Here is a 26,732-nt window from a genome sequence, read left to right as displayed (position 1 = left end):
GAAGTGGAGCAACCAAGCAATGAGGTTGAGAGAATGAAGGGCCCGGTGCAGCTGACCCGACTGGTGGATCAAAAGATCCAGAACTGGGTCCAGATGCCAGGGCTGCACCAGAAGGTGACGATGCAGAGACGGAAACCATATTTGTCGAGGCCAATAAGGGGCAATGAGAATCAACTTGGCTCTCAAAACGGTGGCTTTCTGAATGACTTGTGGAATCAAGGGAAAAGGAGGAAAAGCGTACAGAAGTCCCCGGGGCCAATCCTGGGTTAGAGAGTCTCTCAGGGGTTGGCCTGGAAGGGAAAAGGTGAAAAATCGGGCACTTGTTGTTTTGAGGTGTAGCAAAAAGATCGCAACAAGGAGTGCCCCACTTCAGAAAAATCTGATCCACTACAGATTGATTGAGAGACCACTCGTGAGGCATCAGAATGGATCTGCTCAGCCTGTCCGCCAAGAGGTTGGACCTGCCGGGGATGTGCGTTGCTATCAGAAACCGATGAGAGGAGATTGCCCATTGCCAAAGTCTGAGAGCTTCTCGACACAAAGGATAGGACCTGGTCCCGCCCTGTTTGTTGATGTACCAGACCACGGACATGTTGTCCGTTTGTACTGCAATAGTCCCCGTGGGAAGAAAGTCGTTGAGGGCTTGCAACGTTAAAAGCACTGCTCTCATCTCCCGGACATTTATGTGCAGATGGTATTCTATGGGTTGCCACGTCCCATGGACCATCCTGCCCTGATAATGCCTCCCCCACCCGATCAGAGAGGCATCCGTAGTGACTGTGGCAACTGGAGGAGGGGGAACAAAGGGTCGGCCCTGATGAAGAAGAGGGGAAGAAATCCACCAATTGAGATGAGTCCTGCACGACTGTGTGACTAAGATTTCGTGCTTCATAGGGAGACTGTGGTAGGACCACTGCGTGAACAGCATCCACTGCAGAAGACGCATGTGGAAGCGAGCCAGAGGTAGAAGAACAATGGCCGCAGCCATAAGACCCAGCACCTTCAGTATAAATCTGGCTTTGACCTTGTTGCTTTGCAATAGAATCCGAACGAATTTTTGGATGTCCAGAATTCTTTGATCTGTTAGTCTGGCTAACATTTTGACGGTGTTTAATTCTGCGCCTATAAAGGTGATAGGTTGGCAAGGCAGCAGAGAAGATTTTTCGAAATTTACTGAAATTCCCAGACTCCTGCAAAGCTGCAGAGTGTAGTCTCTGGTCTGAAGAAGCTGACACCTGGTGGTGGCGGAGAGGAGCCAGTCGTCCAAATAAGGAAACACCTGGAATTCTTGACGTCTCAGATGAGCTGTGACCACTGCCATGCATTTGGTAAACACTCTGGGGGCTGAAGTGAGGCCAAAGGGCAGGGCTCTGAATTGGTAATGACTGGTCCCTAGCCGAAAGCGGAGAAACCTTCTGGAGCGCCTGTGAATCTTTATGTGATAGTACGCGTCCTGAAGGTCTATAGAGCACATCCAGTTGTCCTTGCCCAGAAAGGGCAGAATGGACTGAAGCGTGACCATCCAGAATCTTGCCTTCTGACAAATCTGTTTAGACTGCTCAGGTCTAATATTGGTCTCCAATCTCCCGTCCTTTTGGGGACCAAAAAGAATCTCGAGTAGACGCCGGATCCTACCTGGTCTGCTGGCACAGTCTGGACGGCTCTTTTTTCTAGGAGCTTTGAAACCTCCTGTTCTGCCAAATCCCTTTGACCGGGTGAGATGTCTGGAAGGGATTGTTGAGGTACGGGATACCTTTCGAAGGGGATTTTGTAACCCTCGGATATGATCGACTGTACCCACATATCTTGTGATAGGGAATGCCAGGCTACTGGGTACAGCGAAATCCTTCCCCCGACTGCCTCCAAGGGTGGACAGTCGGGCAACACCTCAGGGATGCTGAAAGGGCTTCTCAGGAAGAGACTCCCTGTTGCCCTGGTTCTGAGGACCCCCTGCCTCTAGGGCGCATCTATTATTGTTACCCCTCTGCCTCTGGGGTAAACTGACCACGTGTGTCCGTGTAGCTCCTTGGGCTTTATGGAACCACATCTTCTCCCCTTCTGACCCTTAGGATATGGTCTAGAAGGAGTGGAAAATGGACTCCAACGGCAGAAAGAGTTTTACCGTCCTGCTCACACCTGGTCAAGGTATCCTTCACCTGAGGTCCGAACAAAGCCGAACCATCAAAAGGGGTATTAGTGAAGGACGCCTTAAAGGGGTCCGCAAAATTACAAAGCCGCATCCAGGCTTGGCGTCTAAGAGCAACACCTGTGCCTGCGGCCCTACTCGCTCCATCGGCCGCATAGGATATGAGCCGCATGGAGGAGTTGGATAGGGAATTCAGGATTGCTAGCTGTGAGGCAATCTTTTCTTGAGCCCCAGCAGCCGAAGGATCCTGGACCACTTCACCCAGTTCCTTGAGAATATCTCTTTGAAGCCTGGTGAAGTGACAAAGATAGTTCAGCGAACGCATAGCAATGGTCACTGAAGAAAACATCCGCCTTCCATACCGGTCCATGGTCCTAGAATCCTTGTTAGGAGGATGGACAGGTACTGAAGGATCCGCCAGTTCCTTCTTAGTGGCCACCGCCACCACCATAGCATCCACAGAGACGCCCTTGGAAAGAAACTGTTTATCCGAAGGGGCCGTGATAAACTTGGATGGTCTCCTGGGGACAGGTTCCACAGAATCTGGAGCCGCCCACGCCTTCCGAGCCACTACCTGCATAAGTGGGTCGAAAGGCGGAGACACCCAGGAGGTGGAGGGTCGGGATCCAAAAGCCTCCAGGTATACCGACTCATCCTCGGAGGGATCAATGGATGGCCAATTCCCCCTCTGTTTGAGGAGCTCAAGGATGTCTGAAAAGGAGACATCCTCAGAGGGGGACCGTGGGGAACCCTCCGACTCATCTAAGTCGGTATCAGATGTTGTAGACTCAGGGGAGTCTGTGTGTTTCCTCTTACACGTCCTCTTCCGAGGGGGTTCACCTGCAGGATCAGGAGAAACTTCGGAAGAGGAGGAAATTCCCAATGGGGAAACCTGGGGCGATGGATCCCTGGGCCTGAGAGCAAGAGGCTGGCAAGAGGCGTCTACAGGCACTGAAGAGGGAGGAGCTAGAGGGATGGACCGTTGACCTGGCTCAGAGGCCAGGACACTCCTCGTCACCTCAAAGGCTCCCCTCCCCGGGAGGCCGGAATATCCCTGATCTGTGGATACAGGGACTCCCGGCTCCACTGAGAGGGAAGGCTCCGAGGCCTATGTTGGAGCCGAGCTTACCAAAGCCGAAGCTCCGAGAGGGAGAGCGGGGTCGGACAAGGGTCCGATGCCATTAGCCCCCTCGGAGCCGACAAGGGAAACTCGACGACCGGATCCCTCCAAGGAAGGCATCAAGGAGGAGATCGGAGCCTAGGACGACGGAGCCGAAGGATGTATCGGCTCTGGCGCCCAAACAGTCGCTGTCCCGAGAAGCTCCGGCTCCGAACTTCGGTGTGGAGTCGGAGGAGGAAGTTCAAGGGGTGAGACAATAGCCGAAGTCTGCTGAGACGGGCTATGGAGCATTTGGGCCAGTGCCTGCGACTTCAACAGCCTGCTTACCACCCTCTCCAAGTCGTGGTCAGACAGCCTGGAAGATCTCGAAGATTGGCTCCGATGGCTCCGCTCCGACAAAAGAGGAGACCCCGGAGCCGAGTGGATACTCTGTAACGAAGGGGACCGAGATCTCTTACGGATCGAAGCCATCGGAGCCGAAGTCCCCTGAACTCCAGATGGAGCCGAAGGTTTCTCAGCTCCGATGCTGGATAATGTGTCGGCTCCAGCCGGAGCCGACAAGGCCACAGTAGACAAGGTGTCGGAACCTGTCGGTGCCGAACTCACTACTTTTGCAGTAGATATATCGGCTCCAGCCGGAGCCGATCTCGGCTCCGACGGAGCCGGAGCCACCGGAGGAGGCTTAGATACTGAAGCCTGAGCCTTCGGTGGCTTAGAAGGTTTCCCAGACCCTGCTTTAGAGGGAGAACCTTCTGGCTTAAGTAAGCCACGGAGGATAAGCTTATTCCTCCGTTCCTGCAGGACTCTGTGACTAAAAGAATGACACAAAGCACAAGAGTCCTGCAGGTGCAAAGGCCCCAGGCAGTAAACACAAGAAGTGTGACCGTCTGTCAGAGACATTTTCTGACAGCACGAGTCACACTTCTTGAAGCCTGAGACCTTGCCTTCTTTTGACATAATCCTAGGATGAAGTCACACACAAACCCCAACAAACACACAATTAATCCCCTAACACACAAACACACAGGTAGGGATTAACCAATGGGGTTTAGGCCTAACTAAAAATTTATATTATTACCAAGGAAATAAAAGTTTTGAATTCTAAGGGAATAGGGCTGTAACACACTACAGACTATAAAACAAGGAAACAAGGGGGAAATAAATCCCTAACTAAGCTTTTTCTTCTCTTTGACAAAGAAATTACTTACCTCAGCTGGCAAAGGAGACCTCTTTCGCTAAGCGGCAAACGAGATCTGAGGTAGTTCCGCCTTGCATCATGGGATATAGGGTTGCCTCGAGCTGGTAAAAGGAGTTCTCGAGCTAAAGCAAGTGCAGAGTCGGAGCCGAGGATCGGCTCCGAACCCATCCAGCAAGAATGAAGGCGAGATTGACAACTTAACATTGAGATCTGGGGTGTTGGCGATGGAACAGTGCATTATGGGTAGAGGGAGGAGCTTGAGAGCTGGATCCTAAGTCTTGTATATCTGGCTGACTCAGATCCTAGCCCCAGTCGTCAGAAAGAATGAAAAAATAAACATCTGATCTAAAACTTTTTAACAGTAATTTAAAAGGGGGGTGGTCAAGTACCTTGGAAGAAAGATGCGGTGGCTGTATTACCTGAAAAGGGCAATGATCCTTCAGATCTTGGTTCATACAGACCATTTAAGTTTTAAATTATGATCAAAGTGTTTATGTCAATAACTGCTAAGAAAATGACAAAGGTAGCACAAAGCTGACATACATGGATCATGCGGTTTGAGAAGGACAAACAAGCATTTGACAGTATTAACAGAATAATAATGATCCATGGGGAAGCAGAATGCAAGAAAAAAACTTGTAGATGGCAGGTTTTGGTGCAGAGAAAGCACTTGGAGTAAGACGGGATTTTATAAATAGGGCAAGGGTAGCACTTCCATTACCTTACAGAATAACATGGCTAACAATGGGACCATATGAAGGGTCGCAGGCAACAATTAAGGTGAAAACGGTTCCTCACTGATAACTTGTGTCTGACCCGACAAACAAGACGTGGAGATCCTCTTCCCTATGGTTACCTGCTTTGTATAATTAGATATAGGTTCATAGGTAGGTACTAGGCTATCGGCCCAAGGGCCTACATAAGCCTAGCCAACAAGGTTCCCTGTCTTACGCCACCCAAGAAAGTTATTTTTCTGTGCCACTGTTGAGCAGAGAGACAGAAGTGATCCACGGGGTGTGTTTCCTATTTCCCATCCATTCATCAAGATTTTTCTTGAAGAGTGCTAATGAAGAACTTTGCTTGACATGGATGGGCAGCCTGTTCCAGAGTATGTGAAGTCTCTGGGACAGGAATCTATCACTCCAGCATGTCCTGATTATTGTGGTGACAAGGTTTAGGTCCCTAGAGCATGTAGCTCGGAGGGACTGGGATTTCTTTAGGTGTAGTATGTCCAATGGCTCTGGGTTTGACATAGCTTTATATGTTAGGCAGAGATCACCTCGGAGTAGGCGATATGCTACGGAGTAAAGTTGGAGTTTTTTGAGGTGGTCAGTGTATGGCATTTGTTTGAGGCCAGTAATCCTCTTTGTGAGGTACTTCTGTGGCCTTTCCAGCTGCTGCAGATGTCTTGTGAGGTACATTCCCAAAGGGGCGTTGTACTCTATAATCAGTCTAATGAGTGTCGAGTAGAGGGGAACAATGACCTCTTTTTTCCTGGCAAAGAACCCTTTTATGACGAGGTGTGGCACGAAGAAGAACTTCCTGACTACTGTGGCGATGTGACTATCAAAGGCGAGACTACTGTCCACATGGGTCCCTAGGTCTCTTATCACGCATTCGGTGTTAAGTAGATTGCTGCCTATGTGGTAGTTCATGGGTACAGAGTTTTTACCAAAGGGGATGACACTGCACTTTTTGGCACTGAGCTTGAGGCCATGGCTCTGACACCAGGCATCTATCTCAGCGAGGCCCTTCTGCAGGATGTCCACATCATTTGGGGACTTGACTATGGCTCCTAGTTTGCAGTCATCTGCGAACTTCGTTAGCCAGAGACCTTCTGTGTTAGCCTGTATTTCAGAGAAGTAGATACCAAACAGGAGATGTCCCAGGACGGAACCCTGTGGTACTCCACTTGTCACTGCTTTAAGGTCAGATTTGGAGTCTGCAACTTTTACAGTGTGGGTTCTGTCAGTGAGCCAGTTGGGCAACCCATCTTGTGACGTAGGGATTTATACCTAGTTTAGTGAGTTTAGCTATAATTTCAGAATGGGGGATGGTGTCGAAAGCCTTGGCGAGGTCAAGATAGGCTGTGTGAACCACCTTATCCTCATCTACGGCTTTGGTGATTGAGTCAAAGAAGTCGATCAGGTTCAGGAGACATGATCTGCCTTTCACAAAGCCGAACTGGGTGGGATCCAGAGTTTGGAGGTTACCAATGTCTTTGTTTATGAGTTCCATGATGATACGTTCCATGGCCTTGCAGACCAGGCTCGTCAGGCAAATAGGTCGATAGTTCCCGGGATCAGTGGTGGCTCCCCCTTTGAGGAGTGGGATAACTGTTGCTGTGCGCCATTCAGAGGGCACAAAGCCTGATGCAAGGCTATTATTGAACATGGTGCTTAAGTGGGGAACCAGTCCGTTCTGAAGTTCATATAAAATGCAGCCTGGGATGTTGTCCGGTCCCATGGATGCTGTGTTTTTGGCTTTAGAGAGTGCAACTTTTACCTGCGTAGTTGTGATTACAGGGACACTGCATTCTTCCTGTATAGATATGGGCCCTTTAGGGGGTGAGAGGGGGGTAAAGTTAGCACTGAACCTATCTGCCAGGATGTTGGCAATATCACTTGGTTCTGTAATTTGTGTGCCTTTGTGCTGTAACTCACAGCATATCTGGGTGTTACCATCGAAATTCTTGACATAGCTATAAAATACTTTGTGGTTGTCCTTAGAATTAGTGGCGATTTTGTTTTCATAGCTAGCTTTGGAGGATCTTATAATGAACCTCAGCTTCTTACTGAGGCTGACCAGGGAGCTCCTCCACTCATGGGATTTTACACTCTTTTGCAACAGTTTCTTCCTTCTGTTGTACAATTTGTTTATGGCACAGGACCACCAGATTGGCTTCCTTTTTTTGGAGGATAGCGTCTTGGTTCTGTTTGGGATAGCACGATCCATGCACTTGTGTAAGTGCTTATAAAATGCATTTGTGTAGGATTCAGCAGTTGTAACTGTACTGTCCATCTGCATGGGTATCATGAAGCTCACCACTTCAGTCTTAAGAAGCATGAAGTTGGCTTTGGAGAAATTTTTTACTGTGGTTTCCTTAATGGGGGGGTGGGGGTGGGGGCAGGATGTGGATATCAAGGGTGATGAGCTTATGGTCGGATCGGACCAACGAGGAGTTGACTTCAGTTGTGGAACACCGGTCACTCATGTTGGTAATGACTAGGTCTAGGATATTGTTGCCCGTGGTGGGGGTGTGGATAAGTTGATCCAGGGCATTGGAGTTTATGAATTCCAGAAAGCGTTGAGCTAAGAAGGTGGTACATGAATAGTTTTTCCAGTTAATGGTAGGGTAGTTGAAGTCACCCATTATTAGTGTGTTTGGTTGAACCCTAATATTTTCCAGTACATCAAGAAAAGAGGAGTGGGAATCCTGGGGCATGGTGGGGGATCTGTAGCAAGCTACAATTTGGATTGCAGTTTTGCCCAGAGTTAGTTGCACTTGGATAACCTCGGATGCATTATGCTGAGCATCTAGCCTGGAGGTGTGGATATCCTTAATGAATATGGACACTCCTCTGCCTTTGGTGTTTCGGTCCAGGTAACATGGCCGAAACGTGAGTTATAGCCTGGTAGTGCAGGGGTGCTCTATGGAGCCTTGAACCAGGTCTCAATCACTGCATGGATATAGATGTTCTCCATTTTAAGGAGTGCCTCGAATGAGTGCATTTTGAGATTTAGACTTGTAGCACTGAGCAGCATTACCCTCAGTTTTTGCTTGCCTGTTCCTGTTATGGTGGTGAATTTGTTACTTGAACCTTACCTAAAAAAAAGGCACCATAAGGGCAGCAAGAGCCTTAACCAGTATCTGGAATCCCAGGGGCGACAGGTGAAGGTCATCTGTGGCAAAGCAGCATGGTCTGTCGACCATGTAATTCCAGGCAGACAGATACTGGATCCCCTTAGAATGACACCAGAAGTTTAGCCAATTGCTGAAGTCAATCATTTTGTCCTTGTACTGCGGTATCATTCTGGTCGATGGCAGAATGCTATTCAGGGCTAGGGTCATACCTGCCTGGCTACAAGATCGGAGAGCTCTTCCATGTCTCTTTTCATGTAGTCCAGGGAGGTACATTTCAGGTCATTCACACCAACATGGACAATGACAGAGTCATATCTGTACTTGTTGTGGAGTGACCTAGTGCGTGGGTTGTGGCGGATCCTGGCACATGACTAGCAGCTGACAGTAACCTTCGCCTTGTTTAGCCTGGTGAGTGGGACATCAGTGTGCCTGACTATAGAGTAACCTATGACTAGTGTGTTGGGTACGTTGTTTTGCCTTATTGGCTGTGGTTCAGTGGCACACTGAGTCTGTGGGCTGTGTGTCATTTGGGTTGTGTTGTGGGATGGAGGTTGCTTGCGTTTCTACTTTGGAGATCTCTGTTGCTTAGACAGATTATTACTGAGAGCCTCTGCGAATGTTTTTGTGTTACTATGTGTGGATTTTGGTAGTGTACATTTAGTGAGACTGTGATGAGTGTGGTGTGGTGTGTTGCAAATGTTTACCTTCTCCTCATGAATGTCAAATTCAGTCTTGGTTAGAGAGAGCTTTACCTCCAGTTTGGCTAGATAAGTGCATCTCTCACAGGCTGTAGTGTTGGGTGGTAGGAAGAGAGGGTTGTCAGTGTACATGAGGCAATTTCTACAGATTAATCAGTTAGACAGGAGAGAAACTGGGAGCTGACCCTTGGACATGCCTGAATAAAAAACTATATTCCTCTTGATAAGTGAGGAAAGTGAGTACAAGATCTGGTTTTCTCTAAGCAAGTGACAAAAGTAAGTACAAAAACTGTTTTCCTCTAGGTAATGAGGAAGACTGAGTGCTATACTAAATATTAACTTATTTAGTGCTTACAAGTTCTGAACAAGTGCTGAGCATGAATAAGCAAATTTAAGTGATAAAACTAAGAATCTGTATCTGCACTAGACGAGTTACAGGACAGAAACAAGTGCAAATGCAGGCTTTCAAATCAGAAAGTTGAGAGAAATGGAAGAAATTGTCCAAACGGCCAATAACTACAATTTATGGGCCAGAACCACTCCTTATGAGGTAGACAGGTTACCTAGTGCTTACCACTCCCACTGATAAGCTAGAAGGCTGCCCTCCAACACAGAAAGGCTTGGGGGGCTCAGAAGCTAGAAGGCTGCCCTCCAACACAGAAAGGCTTGGGGGGCTCAGAAGCTTACATACAGTCCTGGATACAGCAAATCTGTATCTGGAACACTAGTTGCAGGAAAGGTAGCAAACAGACTTAAAGTTTTTTTTTTTTTTACAGAAAAGTAGCAAAAACAGTAGTAAAAACAATTCACGTGCAGTGCAAGCTAGCACACTTGAGTATGTAGCAATATTAGACCAAACACATGCAATTAAATTAAAAAGGACTAAAAGCAAGTGCAGAGAGAGTTTAGTAGGCAAAATGTGATAAAGAGATGGGACTAGGGGAGTGTCTCAGATCAAATCTACTGTGGGGCGGGCAACTGCAAAAGCCACCAAATTTAAACTACAAACCAAAAATAAGGAGGGTGGGTGGGACAAAACAGCTTCAACACAGATCTAAGCACAAACTAACAGTACAAACTCTAAAAACCAAAAAAATATACTCTGCTCTGTATATTTGCAGATCAGTCTCACAGAACAGTGAGAACAGTTTCAACAGAGATCTAAGCAACAACTAATAGTACAAACTCTAAAAACAAAAAAATATATAGCCAGCTCAACATATTTGTAGATCAGTCTCTCAGAACAGTGAGAACAGTTTCAACAAGGATCTAAGCAACAACTAACAGTAGAAACTCTAAAAAACAAAATAAATATGTTCAGCTCTGTATATATGCAGATCATTCTCTCAGAACAGTGAGACAACAGTTTCAACAGAGATCTAAGCAACAACAGTACAAACTAAAAACCAAAAAATATACTCTGCTCTGTATATTTCCAGATCAGTCTCTCAGAACAGTGAGACAACAGTTTCAAAAGAGATCTAAGCAACAACTAACAATACAAACTCTAAAACCCAAAAAAAATATACTCAACTCTGTATATTTGCAGAACAGTGAGAAAACAGTTTCAACAGAGATCTAAGCAACAACAGTACAAACTCTAAAAAAACAAAAAATATACTCAGCTCTGTATATCTGCAGATCAGAATCTCAGAACAGTGAGACAACAGTTTCAGCAGAGATCTAAGCAACTAACAGTACAAACTCTAAAAAAACAATAAAATATACTCGGCTCTGTATATTTGCAGATCACTATCTCAGAACAGTGAGACAAGTTTCAACAGAGATCTAAGTAAAAACTAACAGTACAAACTCTAAAAGCCAAATAATATACTCAGCTCTGTATATTTGTAGAACAGTGAGACAACAGTTTCAACTGAGATCTAACCAACAACTAACAAACTCTAAATACCAAAATAAATACAGTCAGCTCTGTATATTTGCAGATCAGGCTCTCAGAACATTGAGACAACAGTTTCAACAGAGATCTAAGCAACAACAAACACTACAAACTCTAAAAACCAAAAAAAAAATACCCAGGTCTGTATATTTGCAGATCAGTCTCTCAAAACAGTGAGACAACAGTTTCCGCAGAGATCTGAGCAACAACAGCACAAAGTCTAAAAACCAAAAATATATACTCAGCTATGTATATCTGCAGATCAATCTCTCAGAACAGTGAGACAAATGTTTCAAGAGAGATCTAAGCAACAGTTAACAGTACAAACTCTAAAAAACAAAAAAATATATACTCAGCTCTGTATACTTGCAGATCAATCTCAGAACAGAGAGACAACAGTTTCAACAGAGATCTAAGCAACAACTAACAGTACAAACTCTAAAAACCAAAAAATATATTCAGCTCTGCATATTTACAGATCAGTCTCGCAGAACAGTGAAACAACTGTTTCAACAGGGATCTAAGCAACAACTAATAGAAACTCTAAAAACCAAAATAAATACACGCAGCTCTGTATATTTGCAGATCATTCTCTCAGAACAGTGAGACAACAGGTTCAACAGAGATCTAAGCAACAACAATACAAACTCTAAAAACCAAAAAAAATGTACTCAGCTCTGTATATGTGCAGATCAGTCTCTCAGAACAGTGAGACAACAGTTTCAACAGAGATCTAAGCAAAAACTAACAGTACAAACTCTAAAAGCCAAAAAATATACTCAGCTATCTATATTTGCAGAACTGTGAGACAAGTTTCAACAGAGATCTACACAACAACAGTACAAACTCTAAAAAACAAAAAATATATACTCAGCTCTGTATACTTGCAGATCAGTCTCTCAGAACAGTGAGACAACAATTTCAACAGAGATCTAAGCAACTAACAGTACAAACTCTAAAAACCAAAAAATATATACTCAGCTCTGTATACTTGCAGATCAATCTCAGAACAGAGAGACAACAGTTTCAACAGAGATCTAAGCAACAACTAACAGTACAAACTCTAAAAACCAAAAAATATATTCAGCTCTGCATATTTACAGATCAGTCTCGCAGAACAGTGAAACAACTGTTTCAACAGGGATCTAAGCAACAACTAATAGTAGAAACTCTAAAAACCAAAATAAATACACGCAGCTCTGTATATTTGCAGATCATTCACTCAGAACAGTGAGACAACAGGTTCAACAGAGATCTAAGCAACAACAATACAAACTCTAAAAACCAAAAAAAATATACTCAGCTCTGTATATTTGCAGATCATTCTCTCAGAACAGTGAGACAACAGTTTCAACAGAGATCTAAGCAACAGTACAAACTCTAAAAACCAAAAATATATACTCAGCTCTGTATATTTGCAGATCAGTCTCTTAGAATAGTGAGACAAACGCTTCAACAGAGATCTAAGCAACAACTAACAGTACAAACTCTAAAAATAAAAATATATACTCAGCTCTGTATATTTGCAGATCAGTCTCTTAGAATAGTGAGACAAACGCTTCAACAGAGATCTAAGCAACAATTAACAGTACAAACTCTAAAAACCAAAAAAAATATACTCAGCTCTGCATATTTGCAGATAGTCTGGAAGGCAGTCTCTCAGAACACATGTGGGCAAAGAAAATAAGGGAATTGCAAATTAAAGGATGAAAGTGGTGCAATGCTAAAAAAGCAGTTTTATTTGCAGATATTAGCTTATTGTTTACAAATCTAGAAAAAGGCACTGTTCAGTGCTGTGGAACATTTTCAGACAATTTTAGCTCTTTTCAGGATGTAAAATAAATAAAGATAAAGGCTGTAGCAGTGAACTATGTACCCATGCATGAAATGGTTCAGCAATACCCATACATATGGGGACATGATAATACTCAATAATTAGCTACACATATTAAAAATAGTCTGTCACTGTAGCTAAGGATATGTGACAAGAAACAATTAGAGATGATTCACAAACTGAACTGAAATCTCTTGATTATAGAAATTAATAGTTAAGACACACTGTTAAATTGTTTTCAGTCCCTTTAGTCTAACATATAGGTCAGACATATTTTATCATCTGATACTTAATAAAGATTTGAAGAAATTAATTTCAGATGGTACAAAGCAAGAGTTAAGTTGGGTAAGATGACTTTCTACACAGAACACAGTGGTTTAGGGTTACCTTATTTGAAGAGGCATTTTAGAGCTATGCAGTCAAAGCTTATACTCATATCTGATGCAGAAGGTTATGAACCAAATTGGAAAGGATGATAATACAGGGTGGGGGAGCTCCTGAAATGAAAAAAATATATAGGATTTTGAATGCAAGTTCAGAGAAAATAACCATGCAAAACATTAAACTCAAAGTAGCAGAAAGTACTGTAAGAACTATTTCATTTCCACTTTGTTGTTCTGATTAGTCTCACTAGGTCAGTGGCTTCTTCTCAAATGAGACCAAAGTTGTTATCTATACTGATTATGGGAAATTTGGGCAGGGCAGTGAGGAACGTCCACTATTCTTTTTAACAAGTGCCACGAGATCTTTTCCTTCCAACCTGAGGACCACCACAGACAAATACGGCCTCAGTTCAATGTTTCATCAGAATGATAACACACTCCGGAATGTAAAATTTGCCTTATGCTACAGCGCAGAACAGAAAAACTAATCCAGTCTCCTGGGGTAAGAACAGAACCTACAGCCATCTGATCTGCCGGCACCGCTGACCTGAGTAACCCAGCATGGGAATGGAGAAAGGAGAGTTTAACCAATAAGCAAGTAGAAGCAAGTGGGGGGTGGAAACTTACTAGAGGAAAACAGAAAGAGAATCGAAGCAATGTTTCACTGAGGCCCTGAGTGACATGCAGGCAGGCAAACGGCAAAACATGAACGATTATGCACACTGTGCAAAGAATAAAAGGTGAGAATAAACATTTGGGAGGAGGGTTTTAAGGTTTCAGAGGAGTATGCATTCTCAATTACCTACAGCTTCAGTCACGGAAGGAAAGTGAAGGCCAGTAGGATGTAGGGTGGACAGTACAACATACAAACTCCTGGGGTGCAGAGGTCATCCTCCTACTGTACATGGCGCTAGTAATGCCTGTAGGGTGGACAGTACAACATATAGACTCCTGAGATACAGAGGTCATCCTACTGTATGTGGCACTAGTAATGCCTGCAGGGTGGACAGTACAACATATAGACTCCTGAGATACAGAGGTCATCCTCCTACTGTACATGGCGCTAGTAATGCCTGTAGGGTGGACAGTACAACATATAGACTCCTGAGATACAGAGGTCATCCTACTGTATGTGGCACTAGTAATTCCTGCAGGGTGGACAGTACAACATATAGACTCCTGAGATACAGAGGTCATCCTCCTATGGTACATGGCGATAGTAATGCCTGTAGGGTGGACAGTACAACATATAGACTCCTGAGATACAGAGGTCATCCTCCTACTGTACGTGGCACTAGTAATGCCTGTAGGGTGGACAGTACAACATATAGACTCCTGAGATACAGAGGTCATCCTCCTACTGTACATGGCACTAGTAATGCCTGTACGGTGGACAGTACAACAAACAGATGCCTGAGATACAGGGGTCATCCTCCTACTGTATGTGGCACTAGTAATGCCACATCAGAACAGTGGACCCAGTTCTAAGGGCTATGGAAGAAAGTGAAAATAAGCTGGTAATAAACATTCTACTCACTTGCAAATTATGAAAGGCATGAAAAGCCATGGTACACATGAGCAATGAATCAAAAAAGAAAACAGACATGTAAACAATGGCTGTAACAAAAATAAGTAAATGAAGTAATTCAGATACTCTTTCAGGTGCAGAGCAGAACTGAGGAAAACGGAAAGAAATGGGAGAAAGTTAAAAATACAACTCAAAATGACCTACTAAAACATTAATAATAAGAAAGGCTGACAGACCCCGCTGGAATGCTCTGTGAGAGGCACTAATAACAGTATAAGTAAATAGACAACTGAAGGCTGCTTAAAAGGCAAAAGAAACAAGAAACAAAGAGTAGTGTTAACGTTCAATGCAACACACGAGCAGATTTAATAAAATACAGGTCTTCATTAGAATGTTACCTTCTTCACAGACACCTCTCAGTTGGGCTCCCTTATCCCCAGTTACTTTCATATTTTACCAACATCTTTTCTTGAAAGCAATTCCTTCAAATGTTTTCATCACATTGCATTTGCATCCCATCATCTATGAAGCTATTAAATCACACCCATCTATGGCGCTATTAAATCACACCCATCTATGGCGGTATTACATCACACCCATCTATGGCGGTATTACATCACAACCATCTACGGCTCTATCACATCACACCCATCTACGGCACTATTACATCGCACCCTTTTTCTTTCATGTACTTGTGGTACAGCCTATGCATTCGTCTGATGGCCTTCTTCATAGACTTATAGGTTACATTTGTGCAGTGATCCACTTCTGATCTTAACTGCCTACAGAAAAAAAGGACAACTTCCGCTTCTGCTAACAAGATGCTGCCACCCACTATACATTTTATTTTACTCCATCTGAGAAAGTACCCAATTTATATCCTCTAACGTCAGGCCTCTGGCTCTATCAAATACATGCACACACATGAATGTGTGCACTGACAACCACACACAAGAAGCCAGAACAGTGCACAGGCAACAGCAGAAGCACGCAAAACACAGATGATATGATACCATGTAATCCATGTACCATAGATGACAGGGTGAAAATGAAATACAGTATACACAACTCTTCCTAAACAAAAGTATCTGTACCATTTCTCCAAATTAACTCTTCAGTCTAACAATTCACTTACCCACCATATCTAACTACACTGTCATTCTACCCACTTCACTATAACTAGCCCTTACCTAGAAGTCATCCACTTCAGCAACTATAACTCCTGAATATAATTTTATTTAACTCTCCATGCAACCCCCCCCTTCCCTAGTCTGCATACAACAAACTCCATATTTCACTGTTATTCAAAACCATACTTATCTCCCAAGTAGCCCTTTTGCTTACATCAAACCTTATACTTCATACTTAGTTGAGAAGTTTCTCTAACCCTGTCCTGCTATGATGGAGAGCCCATTTGTCTAAAGATTTGTCTGAAAATACAACACACTTTACTGAAAACTGAAATGGACAGTCTGCCAAAGGTAGTTTTTCTTACTGAAATGTACTTTTAGCATTGTTAATACTGTAAATGTTAGTTCTGTACAGCACAAAACAGAATTTGGCAAGGATCGTACAGGTTTTGTCCACGAGAACACAAACCAACACTTCCTGGGCATGAACAGGATTGATATAAGCAAAGCATGACAGAATTCATGCTTATACTGGTAACACGTTAAAAGCTTTCTAAGCAGAACATTAACAAATGCTCTTGAAAGTATAATACATACTCTGAAAATTCGCCACAGATCCATGCTGCAGCATAAAGTACTTCACATATTCCATTTCGCTGAGTGTTTCCAGTCAGCAGGTGAGCATTGTCCAATAACATGGCCATCTGCGAAACAGCAAACGCTCGAATTGCTTTCACTCTAATGGCAACGTCAAGCATCTGAGAAGCAATGAGATGGCCGTGACGGGTGCCTTCTAACCTTGTAAGTTCCACCAGGATGCTGATGTACCTGAAAAGTAATATAGGAGCAAACTGCTTAACCTTTAGACAGATTACACACAATACAAAGAATTCAAAAACAGTCATCCGGAACATAGTCATCACAAGAAAGTGACATTTACAAGGATGCAACAACACACTTTTTTGCCTCATACAGCCCTTAAAACATTTACAATCGTTGCTCACTTTCCTTTTCCTGCATCCCTCCCACTTTTTTCAACCACAAATAAAATAAAATACAGCAATATAACTGAAAGGGATACACTAAACACAGGTTACAATCCATTAAATCAGCCCTGCATGCTGCTGAAATAACATTCTGAACAGACAGCAAGCAGCGTGTGTTAAGCTGCAGAAAACAGATTCATTCATTGTTCATTATCAGCTTATCTGCAGGGGACATTGTTCGATGAAGTAATGTTATATGAAACATCAGTGCTTAAAAGCTCTCCCCAGCAATCACAGAGACTTCACTCGGAGTAATGCGCCTATACCATAAGCAGCCACTTATCCAGCAAATTCAGAAATACAATAAGAATTAAATACCAACGTTGTTATAAGGACTGGTGCACATACACTTACATACCCTGCCAAGCAGGCAGTAAACTAGGACATAAGCACCGACTAGGGTGCATCTGCACATCAACCAATATGGTAAAAATCTGCAACTTGTGAGCTGCTTTATAGTTTATGAATGGGACGGGGAGCTGCTTTTTATTTATGAAAGGGACGGGGGAGCTGCTTTTTGTTTATGAATGGGACGGGGAGCTGCTTTTTGTTTATGAAAGGGACGGGGAGCTGCTTTTTATTTATGAAAGGGACGGGGAGCTGCTTTTTGTTTATGAAAGGGACGGGGAGCTGCTTTTTGTTTATGAAAGGGACGGGGAGCTGCTTTTTATTTATGAAAGGGACGGGGAGCTGCTTTTTATTTATGAAAGGGACGGGGAGCTGCTTTTTATTTATGAAAGGGACGGGGAGCTGCTTTTTGTTTATGACTGGGACAGGGAGCTGCTTTTTGTTTATGAATGGGACAGGGAGCTGCTTTTTGTTTATGAAAGGGACGGTGACCTGCTTCTCAGTTTATAAATGGGACGGGGAGCTGCTTTTTGTTTATGAAAGGGACGGGGAGCTGCTTTTTATGAATGGGATGGTGAGCTGTTTTTTGTTTATGAATGGGAAGGTGAGCTGCTTTTTGATTATGAAAGGGACGGTGACCTGCTATTTGTTTATGAATGGGACGGGGGAGCTGTTTTTTGTTTATGAATGGGACGGGGGAGCTGATTTTTGTTTATGAATGGGACAGGGAGCTGCTTCACAATTTATGAATGGGACGGTGAGCTGTGTTTTGTTTATGAAAGGGAAGGTAAGCTGCTTTATAGCTTGTTAATGGGAAGGTGAGCTGCTTTATAGTTTATGAATGGGACGGGGAGCTGCTTTTTTTATGAATGGGATGGGGAGCTGCATTTTGTTTATGAATGGGATGGGGAGCTGCGTTTTGTTTATGAATGGGAAGGTGAGCTGCGTTTTGTTTATGAATGGGATGGGGAGCTGCATTTTGTTTATGAATGGGATGGGGAGCTGCATTTTGTTTATGAATGGGAAGGTGAGCTGCGTTTTGTTTATGAATGGGATGGGGAGCTGCATTTTGTTTATGAATGGAATGGGGAGCTGCTTTTTGTTTATGAAAGGAAAGGTGAGCTGCGTTTTGTTTATGAATGGGATGGTGAGCTGCGTTTTGTTTATGAATGGGATGGGGAGCTGCATTTTGTTTATGAATGGAATGGGGAGCTGCTTTTTGTTTATGAAAGGAAAGGTGAGCTGCGTTTTGTTTATGAATGGGATGGTGAGCTGCGTTTTGTTTATGAATGGGATGGGGAGCTGTGTTTTGTTTATGAATGGGAAGGTGAGCTGTGTTTTGTTTATGAATGGGAAGGTGAGCTGCGTTTTGTTTATGAATGGGAAGGTGAGCTGCGTTTTGTTTATGAATGGGAAGGTGAGCTGCGTTTTGTTTATTAATGGGAAGGTGAGCTGCGTTTTGTTTATGAATGGGAAGGTGAGCTGCGTTTTGTTTATGAATGGGAAGGTGAGCTGCGTTTTGTTTATGAATGGGAAGGTGAGCTGCGTTTTGTTTATGAATGGGAAGGTGAGCTACTTTTTGTTTATAAAAGGGAAGGTGAACTGTTTTTTGTTTGCGAATGGGACTGCGAGCTATTTTATAGTTCATGAATGGTACGGTGAGTTGCTTTTTGTTTATGACTGGGAAGAATATCAAACTGGATAAAACACTCAAACATGCAAAAAGTGAAAGACAACCAAGTCAGGACCCAGAATGCAAAGTCCTGAGGCAAGGAAGTACCAAGGATGCTTCACTCAGAGCGTCAGCCCAGCCAATAATGTTTGAAGGTTTGACTCAATGATGAAGCATTCACAGCATTAATGTCCACAATGGAGACATTTCCTAAGGAAGCATGGATATAGCCCTTCCAGCTGTGGGTGGACAATGAAGACTAGTGAATGTACTGCCTTTTGGAAAGTAATGTCAAAAGATAATGCACCTGTCGACAGAGAGACTGCTTAGCGACTGTCGACAGAGAGACTGCTTAGCGACTGTCGACAGAGAGACGGCTTAGCGACTGTCGACAGAGAGACTGCTTAGTGACTGCTGACAGAGAGACTGCTTAGCGACTGCCGACAGAGAGACTGCTTAGTGACTGCTGACAGAGAGACTGCTTAGCGACTGTCGACAGAGACTGCTTAGCGACTGTCGACAGAGAAACTGCTTAGCGACTCTCGACAGAGAGACTGCTTAGCGACTGTCGACAGAGAGACTGCTTAGCAACTGCCAAGCTTTCCTGCTCTGGAACAAATGAGATGAACAGTCTTTCCACCTTCCAGAATCTGAGCAAATGGTGGACATGTAATGTGCGAAAGGCTCCTTCTCACATGGTTTCTGCCATGAATACACTAATTTCACCTCTGCCGCCACTACTAAATACCACCTGATCTTTCTAAAAAGCCAATATAGTTACCTATGAAAAAAGTAGGTTTGTGGCTACATGTTCCTGTGATCAAAGGTAATAGCCTCCAAGAAGAAAGTCTTCTAAGAGAGATACTCAAGCTCTACTGAACAACTTCAAATGGGAGAAATGGCATATTTTCCAATCACAGAATTCAAGCCCCTAGAGAAGAGAGAGATTATTTAAATAAAATGAAAACACAGAAGCACTTTGAGGAATTGACTGCCCAGCCAGTGCTGGCCACAATCTTGCGTTATACTAAGCCATGACAAGAAGACAAGCTCACACATGCACCCTGGACATGGAATAACTAAGATGCAAGTCATAAAGGTACCTGAGGTATGCAAGAAGCAGCCATAATACGACTGGCTATGGTGGCACAGAATACCACAACATGTTTTTCAATATTCACCAGATGTTCTTCTGATTTGACTTATCCTGTATGTTGACTCTGCTATTTGTTACTGCACTTCATGTGATATTATATAGTTTATTAACTGAACTACGTATGTGGAACCTTTCTCTCCAGGCCTCCGCTGACAATGGGATTCATGCCCAGTCAGACTTTCTTGGTAAACATATGCCAAATAAATATAAAGAAAAATGTTGTGGGCTGCGAAACTTCTTAGCAGCTTCACTTACCTCTATCACAACAGCTCAGAAATCAGGCAAAACAGAGAGAAGCAACTTTCTTAAATGAAGACAAAAGCATCAAATGACAGCATTCATGACACGTCTGAATGAAGGAAGACAACATATCTTGAGACAAGTTGTTGTGTACACTTACCATAAATGTAGATGTTCGAGTGTATTCACTGTTGCAGTCATTACATTTGGGTAATCTGCTGGCAGGTTGCCCTCAGTCGGCCTGATTAACAAAGTCATGGGTCCTGTGTCGGTTACTGTCCCTTCTTCCATGATGTCAGATCGTCAGGAGTATAAAACACGCAGCCGACACCATTACATCAGTTTTTCTTGCCTCAGATGTCCCCCTAATGGGGAGCAAATAAACACAAAAACATACCTCCAACCAAAAGCAAATACACCACAAAGGCTTTTAAGCATAGTAAAGGAAAGTAGATGTATAGCCATAAAAAACTAGGGGGTTGGAGGGAGGGTAACCAGGACTGCAACAGTGAATACACTCGAACATCTACATTTATGGTAAGTGTACACAACTGTACTATGTTCTTAGTGTTTTCACTGTTGCAGTCATTACATTTGGGTAGATTCCCAAAGTTATGGTTGGGAGGAGGAGTTTATACAGCATTAGGGCCAGCTATAAGGCCCTGCAAGACAGCAGTAGCAAAGCTAGCTCTGGATTTAGAAAAAAAAAATGGTAAATGATGACACTTGGTTATGTACAGAACTCCAATTAGCAGCTTCTAGGATATCCCTGGTAGGAACACCTCTGAGAAAGGCTGCAGAAGTAGATGCAGCCCTGGTGGAGTGAGATCTGATCCCCTGGGGGATAGGTTTTCCATGGTGCTTACAGCAAAAATGAATACAATGGCTTATCCATTTAGAAATGGTTTGTTTTGAAATAGCCTTTCCCTCTGCCCCTGCAGCAAATGCTACCAGCAACTGTTCAGATTTTCTTCGAGATTTAGTCCTGTCCAAGCAGAATCTAAGTTGCCTGTGCACATCCAATAAATGCAAAATCCGTCCTCCTTTGTTCTGTGGATTGGGAAAGAAGGTTGGCAAATGAATGGACTGATTAAGAGCCACACTGGAAACCACCTTGGGCATGAAGGATGGATTGGTCCTGAGAGATACCCTGTCCGCATGAAAGATGATGAAAGGCTCCACTGCCATAAGGGCCTGTAATTCAGATATCCTTCTAGCTGAAGTGATTGCTAAAAGGAAGGCTGTTTTCCAAGAAAGAAATTTTAAGTCTGCAGTAGCAGCTGGCTCGAAACGGGGTAGAGTGAGTTTCTCCAAAACAAAGTTAAGGTCCCAGGCAGGGGTAGGAGCTTTCCTGGGTGGTCTCAAGTTTTTTGCCCCTCAGATACTGCTTGAACAGAGGATGAAAGAGGGGTGGTTCTGTGTTATAATGAGAAGAAATAGCTGAGGCGTGGATTTTAATGGAGGAAAAAGACAGGCCCTTGTGAAACATCTCAGTTAAGTATTGCAAAATCTGAAGTAAATTGCTAGCTGTTGTGCTCATTCCTAAAGATTGATTCCAGGCACAGAATCTTTTCCATTTGTCAGCATAAGATTTTCTGGTGCTAGGTCTCCTAGCTTCCAAGATGACATCCATCACAGGTTTGCTGAGGGATGATAAGGGTGAATTTAAGTGATTAGCCAGGCTGCAAGGTTCAATGCTGGAAGGTGAAGGTGCAAAATTTGGTTCTCCTGCCGAGACAACAGAGAAGGGGTCTGAGGCAGGTGCCATGGAGATATTTGCGAGACACTGCGCAGGAGGGGGTACCAGTTTTGGCACGGCCAGTCTGGAGCAATCAAAATCATCCTTGGTTTGTTCTGTTTGACTTTTAGTAGAACACTGGAGAGCAGAGGTAGAGCGAGAAAGTAGTAGACTGATAGGTTTTTCCAGGCTTGGTTGTGGGGAGTCCTTGTGCAAAACATGCCCAACTGGTAGTTCTGGGGAGAGGCAAATAGATCTATGTCTGGGCTCCCCCAATTGCTTGTCAACATATTGAAAATCCAGCTGAAGGACAGAGCATCCACTTTCCAGGCTTGGTTGTGGGGAGTCCTTGTGCAAAACTTGCCCAACTGGTAGTTCTGGGGGGAGGCAAATAGATCTATGTCTGGGCTCCCCCATTTGCTTGTCAACATACTGAAAATCCGTGGTTACAGTTTCCACTTGTGTGAGTCCATGAGGTTTCTGCTTAGTCCGTCTGCCAGTGTATGGCAGGAATTGAGCTTGTAGATGCACTTGGTAGCTCAAGGCTGTGTTCCACAATGCCATGGCTAGTCTGCAGAGGAGATAGGAATATGTACCCCCCTGCTTGTTTATGTACCACATAACCATGGTGTTGTCTGTCTTTACCATTAGTTGTCCTGGGAGAATGTAGTCCTTGAAGGCTGTCAGACCATTCTGTACAGCTAACATTTCTTTCTGATTGATATGTAGGTGCATTTGATTTGGGTTCCATTTGCCCTGAATGCACTTCCCTGCCAGGTGAGCCCCCCATGCACAGTCTGATGCATCTGTAGTTAGGGTTTGGGTGGCAGGGGGTAGTGTGAATGGTAGTCCCTTGTTTTGGTGGCAGGCCTCTGCCCACCATAGGAACCCCAGGTGTAGGCAAGGTATGACAGGAATCATTGTTTCCAGGCTGTGACAAAGTTGACTTCATAGACGTTTTAGGTACCACTGTAGTTTCCTCGTATGCAGTCTTGCATATGGAATTTGAAGAATGCAGGAGGCCATGAACCCCAAGGCTTGCAGTATTTGTCTTGCAGATAGCAGGGTTTTTGTGGCCACTTGTTTGAAGTAAGTTACCAAATGAATTTGCTTTTCTGGCGTGAGGAAAGTCATTTGGGCAGTTGTATTCAAGCGTGCACCCAGGAATGTAATCCATTGACAGGGTACCAGCTGTGATTTCTTTTCGTTTATGGTGTACCCCAGACATTGGAACCCTTTTTACAAACGCCAGATGATTTAAAAGTATGCCCTGGTTCTCTGCCTGAATTAGACAATCGTCCAGGTATGGATATATTATATTTGAATATTTCTTTGTCTGCAAAATGCAATAACTGGAGCCAGGCACTTTGTGAATACCCTGGGCACAGTAGACAAGCCAAAAGGCAGTGCAGAGAACTGATAATGCAAGTAGCCTGCTTTGAAGCTTGGGTATCTTCTACAAGATTCCCTGACTGGGATGTGCAGGTATGCTTCTTTTAAATCTAGAGTTGCCAAACAGGCGTCTTTGCCTAGCATAGGAAGTAACGGGTGAAGAGTCAGCATCTTGAATTTTGGAATCTCCAGAAAGGTGTTTAGAGTAGACAGGTCCAGGATTGGATGCCATGATTTGTCTTTTCTGGGTACCAGAAATGCCTGGAATAGAAAACTTGTCCCTTTTCCTCTTCTGGTACCGGCTGAATAGCCCCCATGCTTAAGAGGGAAAGCACTTGTTTTTCAGCCTCTGCCCACTGATTTGGGGGCAGGTCTGACCACCCGTTTGGTGTTGGCGACAAGTGGAAATTAAATCTGTATCCCTGGGACACTATATTTAAAACCCATTTGTCCTGGGTTATGAGTTCCCAGTTCTTTGCATGAAGAGCAATCTTTACCCCCAAAGAGGCGGTCAAAAGATAAGTGCTTGGGAATTTTAAAAGGAAGTCATTGAGACTGTTTACCATAGGGGGTTCTTATTTCCAGATTTGGAAGTGGAGGCCCCCCCACTGCTTAGTTCTGAGAGTCCCCTGGGACTGAAACCTGGGGTTTGAGAGGATCTGGAAGGGGCTGGAAAGGACCAATTCTTAGTAGGCCAGTGCCTACTAAATCTTGGAGGTTGCACTTGCAAAAAATCTTTAACAGTCTACATGAAAAATCTTCCATCTTTTTAAGACCTTCTTCAGCCTTATTGCCAAACAGGCGGTCCTGATTTAAAGGAGCATCCAACAATTTAGCTTTAACATGATCAGCAAAGTTTGCTCCTTAAGCCAAGCATGCCTTCTAAGCACAGACCCAGTAACAGCAGCCCTGCAAGAGGCCTCTAAAGAATCAAAACCACACTGCAAAGTACGTTTTCCAACTTGTTGAGCAGAATGCATTAAATCCTGTAAATCTTTTTATTCCACACAGTCAAGAATCAACATCATTTTCTGTTTAAGCAGTCCAATAATATGCTGCTGATATTTTAACATATGAAATTGGCAGTTTAAAGCTCTGATTGCCAAAGCTGCAGAAGTATAAACCTTTTTACCCCATCTATCCAGTCTCTATCAGAAGGGGTAGGATTTTTAGCAGTAGAAGGATTTTTGAAAAGGAACTTGAGGGACTCGGGAATCCTGTAATATCTGTCAGGTTTACTAGGAGCAGGAAACAGGGAATCAGGGGGCCAAACTGGATTCCGACAACACATCAACAATGTCTAGTACAGGAGGTACAGCCAAAGGCCTATGCTGAGGTAGAAGGAAATCCCAAAGTCTCTTTTTCGAATCAGAAAATTCCTGGCATTCCCAGTGGAAATGCTCCCTTAAAGTATGTAAAGCTTCCCCAAAAGAAAAATCCTCATGAGGGGAAGCAGAGGGAATGGAATCCTCTGCATCAGAATCCTCATAAGTAGGTATGGACAAAACCAGGTCATCAGAAGAGTCAGAAGAAACAGAATCCTGATCAGAAGAGTCATAATCAAGCTCAGCCCTAGGGCTCTTGGGGGGGGGGTGACTACCCCTGATTAGAGTAATAAGACCTTCAGCCATTTTTATCATTTGTTTTTTAGGCATAGGAGCCTGCACATGTGGCCTGGGTGTCATTTTTTTAGACATGGATCGAGATTTAGGTCTTAGTAATAAAGGCGGTGTCGATTTAATATGCAAGTCGGTAGGCCTGAATACAACCTCAGAAGCCGGTGCCTGCACAGCGGCTCCATACTCATCCAAGGTAGAGACATCCGCTGATTCCATAGGTGAAGTATCTCGCGACATACCGGAATCAGAGTGGGTCTCAGTAGAGGCCTGCGAATCAGAAGTAGCAGGTATCAGGGGCTGCAAAAGCGAACTGGCGGCTGGCTTAGGAGAAGCGTCGTTGGCAGTTTTGGACCTCGGCAGCCTGTCGCTGTCTTTACCTTTGCGTTTTTTCAGAATCCCGGTAGTCTGATGGCTAACCGATGATATTTCTGGAAAATTAAACTGAGAACCGAAATATTTAGAGGCAAAAATGTACTGATGATGGACAGTGCGCTGATTAAATAAAGCACAAAACCGACAGCAAGGTACATAGTCGTCAGGGCCTAGGCAAGGAATACAGTACGAATGAAATTCTTTATGAGGTATTTGCTTTCCACAACTAATGCAATTATTAACTTTTACTGTCATCGGTAAGGAGCAAGAAAAAGTTTCCCCAACGGGGTACTTAGCTTTTAGTTGAAGACTGGTTCTGAAACTAGAAAACTAAATTTTCAGGAGTCGGCCGACCGGCACTTGCAAACTGCTTCTGCTTCAGGCACGGCATGGCAAGAAAGACTGATGTAATGGCGTCAGCTGCATGTTTTACACCTCTGATGACCTGACATCACGAAGAAGGGACAGCAACCGACGCAGGATCCAAGACTTTGTTAATCAGGCCGACTGAGGGCAACCTGCAAGCAGATTACCCAAATGTAATGACTGCAACAGTGAAACACGAAGAACATCATGAACCATTACAGACACCCATCCACCAGAGGAATGAACAGCTAGTTAACTTTATAATTATGGAGAATCCACTCTTTACAGGAGTTGTCCAGATGGATGATATTGGAAGCACTGTCACTGAAGGTGAGAGATTAAGAATACGAGATTTAATGAGAAGGCTGGAAAATTATTTGTATCAACTTAAAAGACTGCAATGTCAGAGGTTTCATTTGGAAGCTTGCTATGCTTTGAAAGTTATACCTAGAGGTCTACGCATCTTTAACATGCCCACCTATGGAGGTTTTAATCCTGACCTGTTGGCCAGGTGGCAGCTAATCAATTTAGACACTACCTTCTCATATGCAAGACTACTTATGGACTTCTTTTCTCTGACTTAACATGAATTATGTATGAAAATAAAGTGCCAGCATGACAAGCTATATAAAGTACAGCTGTGTACACTTACCATAAATGTGTATGTTCAAGTGTATTCACTGTTGCAGTCCTAACATATGGGTTATCCGGGCTCCCGGTAGCCCTCAGCCAGCCCGAACACCAGAGTCCATGGTATATAACGTTGGCTGCCATCGGTTGTAAAAGTGATGTCAGAATGTCAGGTATAAAGGGAGGGAGCTAATAATGCCATTTCCTCAGTTTTTCTTGCTTTAACTGTTAGGAGCCCCCAAAAGAAGGCTAACCCAGGAAGGAAACACCCTGGAAACATGCCATTCAAAAAATAAAAATAAGTAGTCTGTGCCTTAGGAAAAGAGGAGGAATGGAGGGTGGGAAACCAGG

At 43.9% G+C, this 26,732-nt stretch overlaps 1 protein-coding gene across 1 annotated transcript in view; it reads right to left on the bottom strand.

Moving 5' to 3' along the window:
• The window catches only part of AP3D1 (adaptor related protein complex 3 subunit delta 1), a 3,080,434-nt gene that overhangs the window by 1,882,422 nt on the left and 1,171,280 nt on the right, over positions 1 to 26,732 (bottom strand). Inside the window, exon 17 of the mRNA XM_044055492.1 lies at positions 16,400 to 16,630. Within this exon, the coding sequence (XP_043911427.1) occupies positions 16,400 to 16,630 (231 nt within the window). The remainder of the gene's footprint in view (positions 1 to 16,399; positions 16,631 to 26,732) is intronic.

This window comes from Protopterus annectens, chromosome 13.part0 (genome assembly GCF_019279795.1).
Source record: "Protopterus annectens isolate FY-2018-M chromosome 13.part0, PAN1.0, whole genome shotgun sequence".
In the NCBI taxonomy this organism is placed as follows: domain Eukaryota; kingdom Metazoa; phylum Chordata; order Ceratodontiformes; family Protopteridae; genus Protopterus; species Protopterus annectens.
The sequence above is the reverse complement of the archived record's forward strand: the minus strand, read 5'-3'. Positions and strand labels throughout refer to the sequence as shown.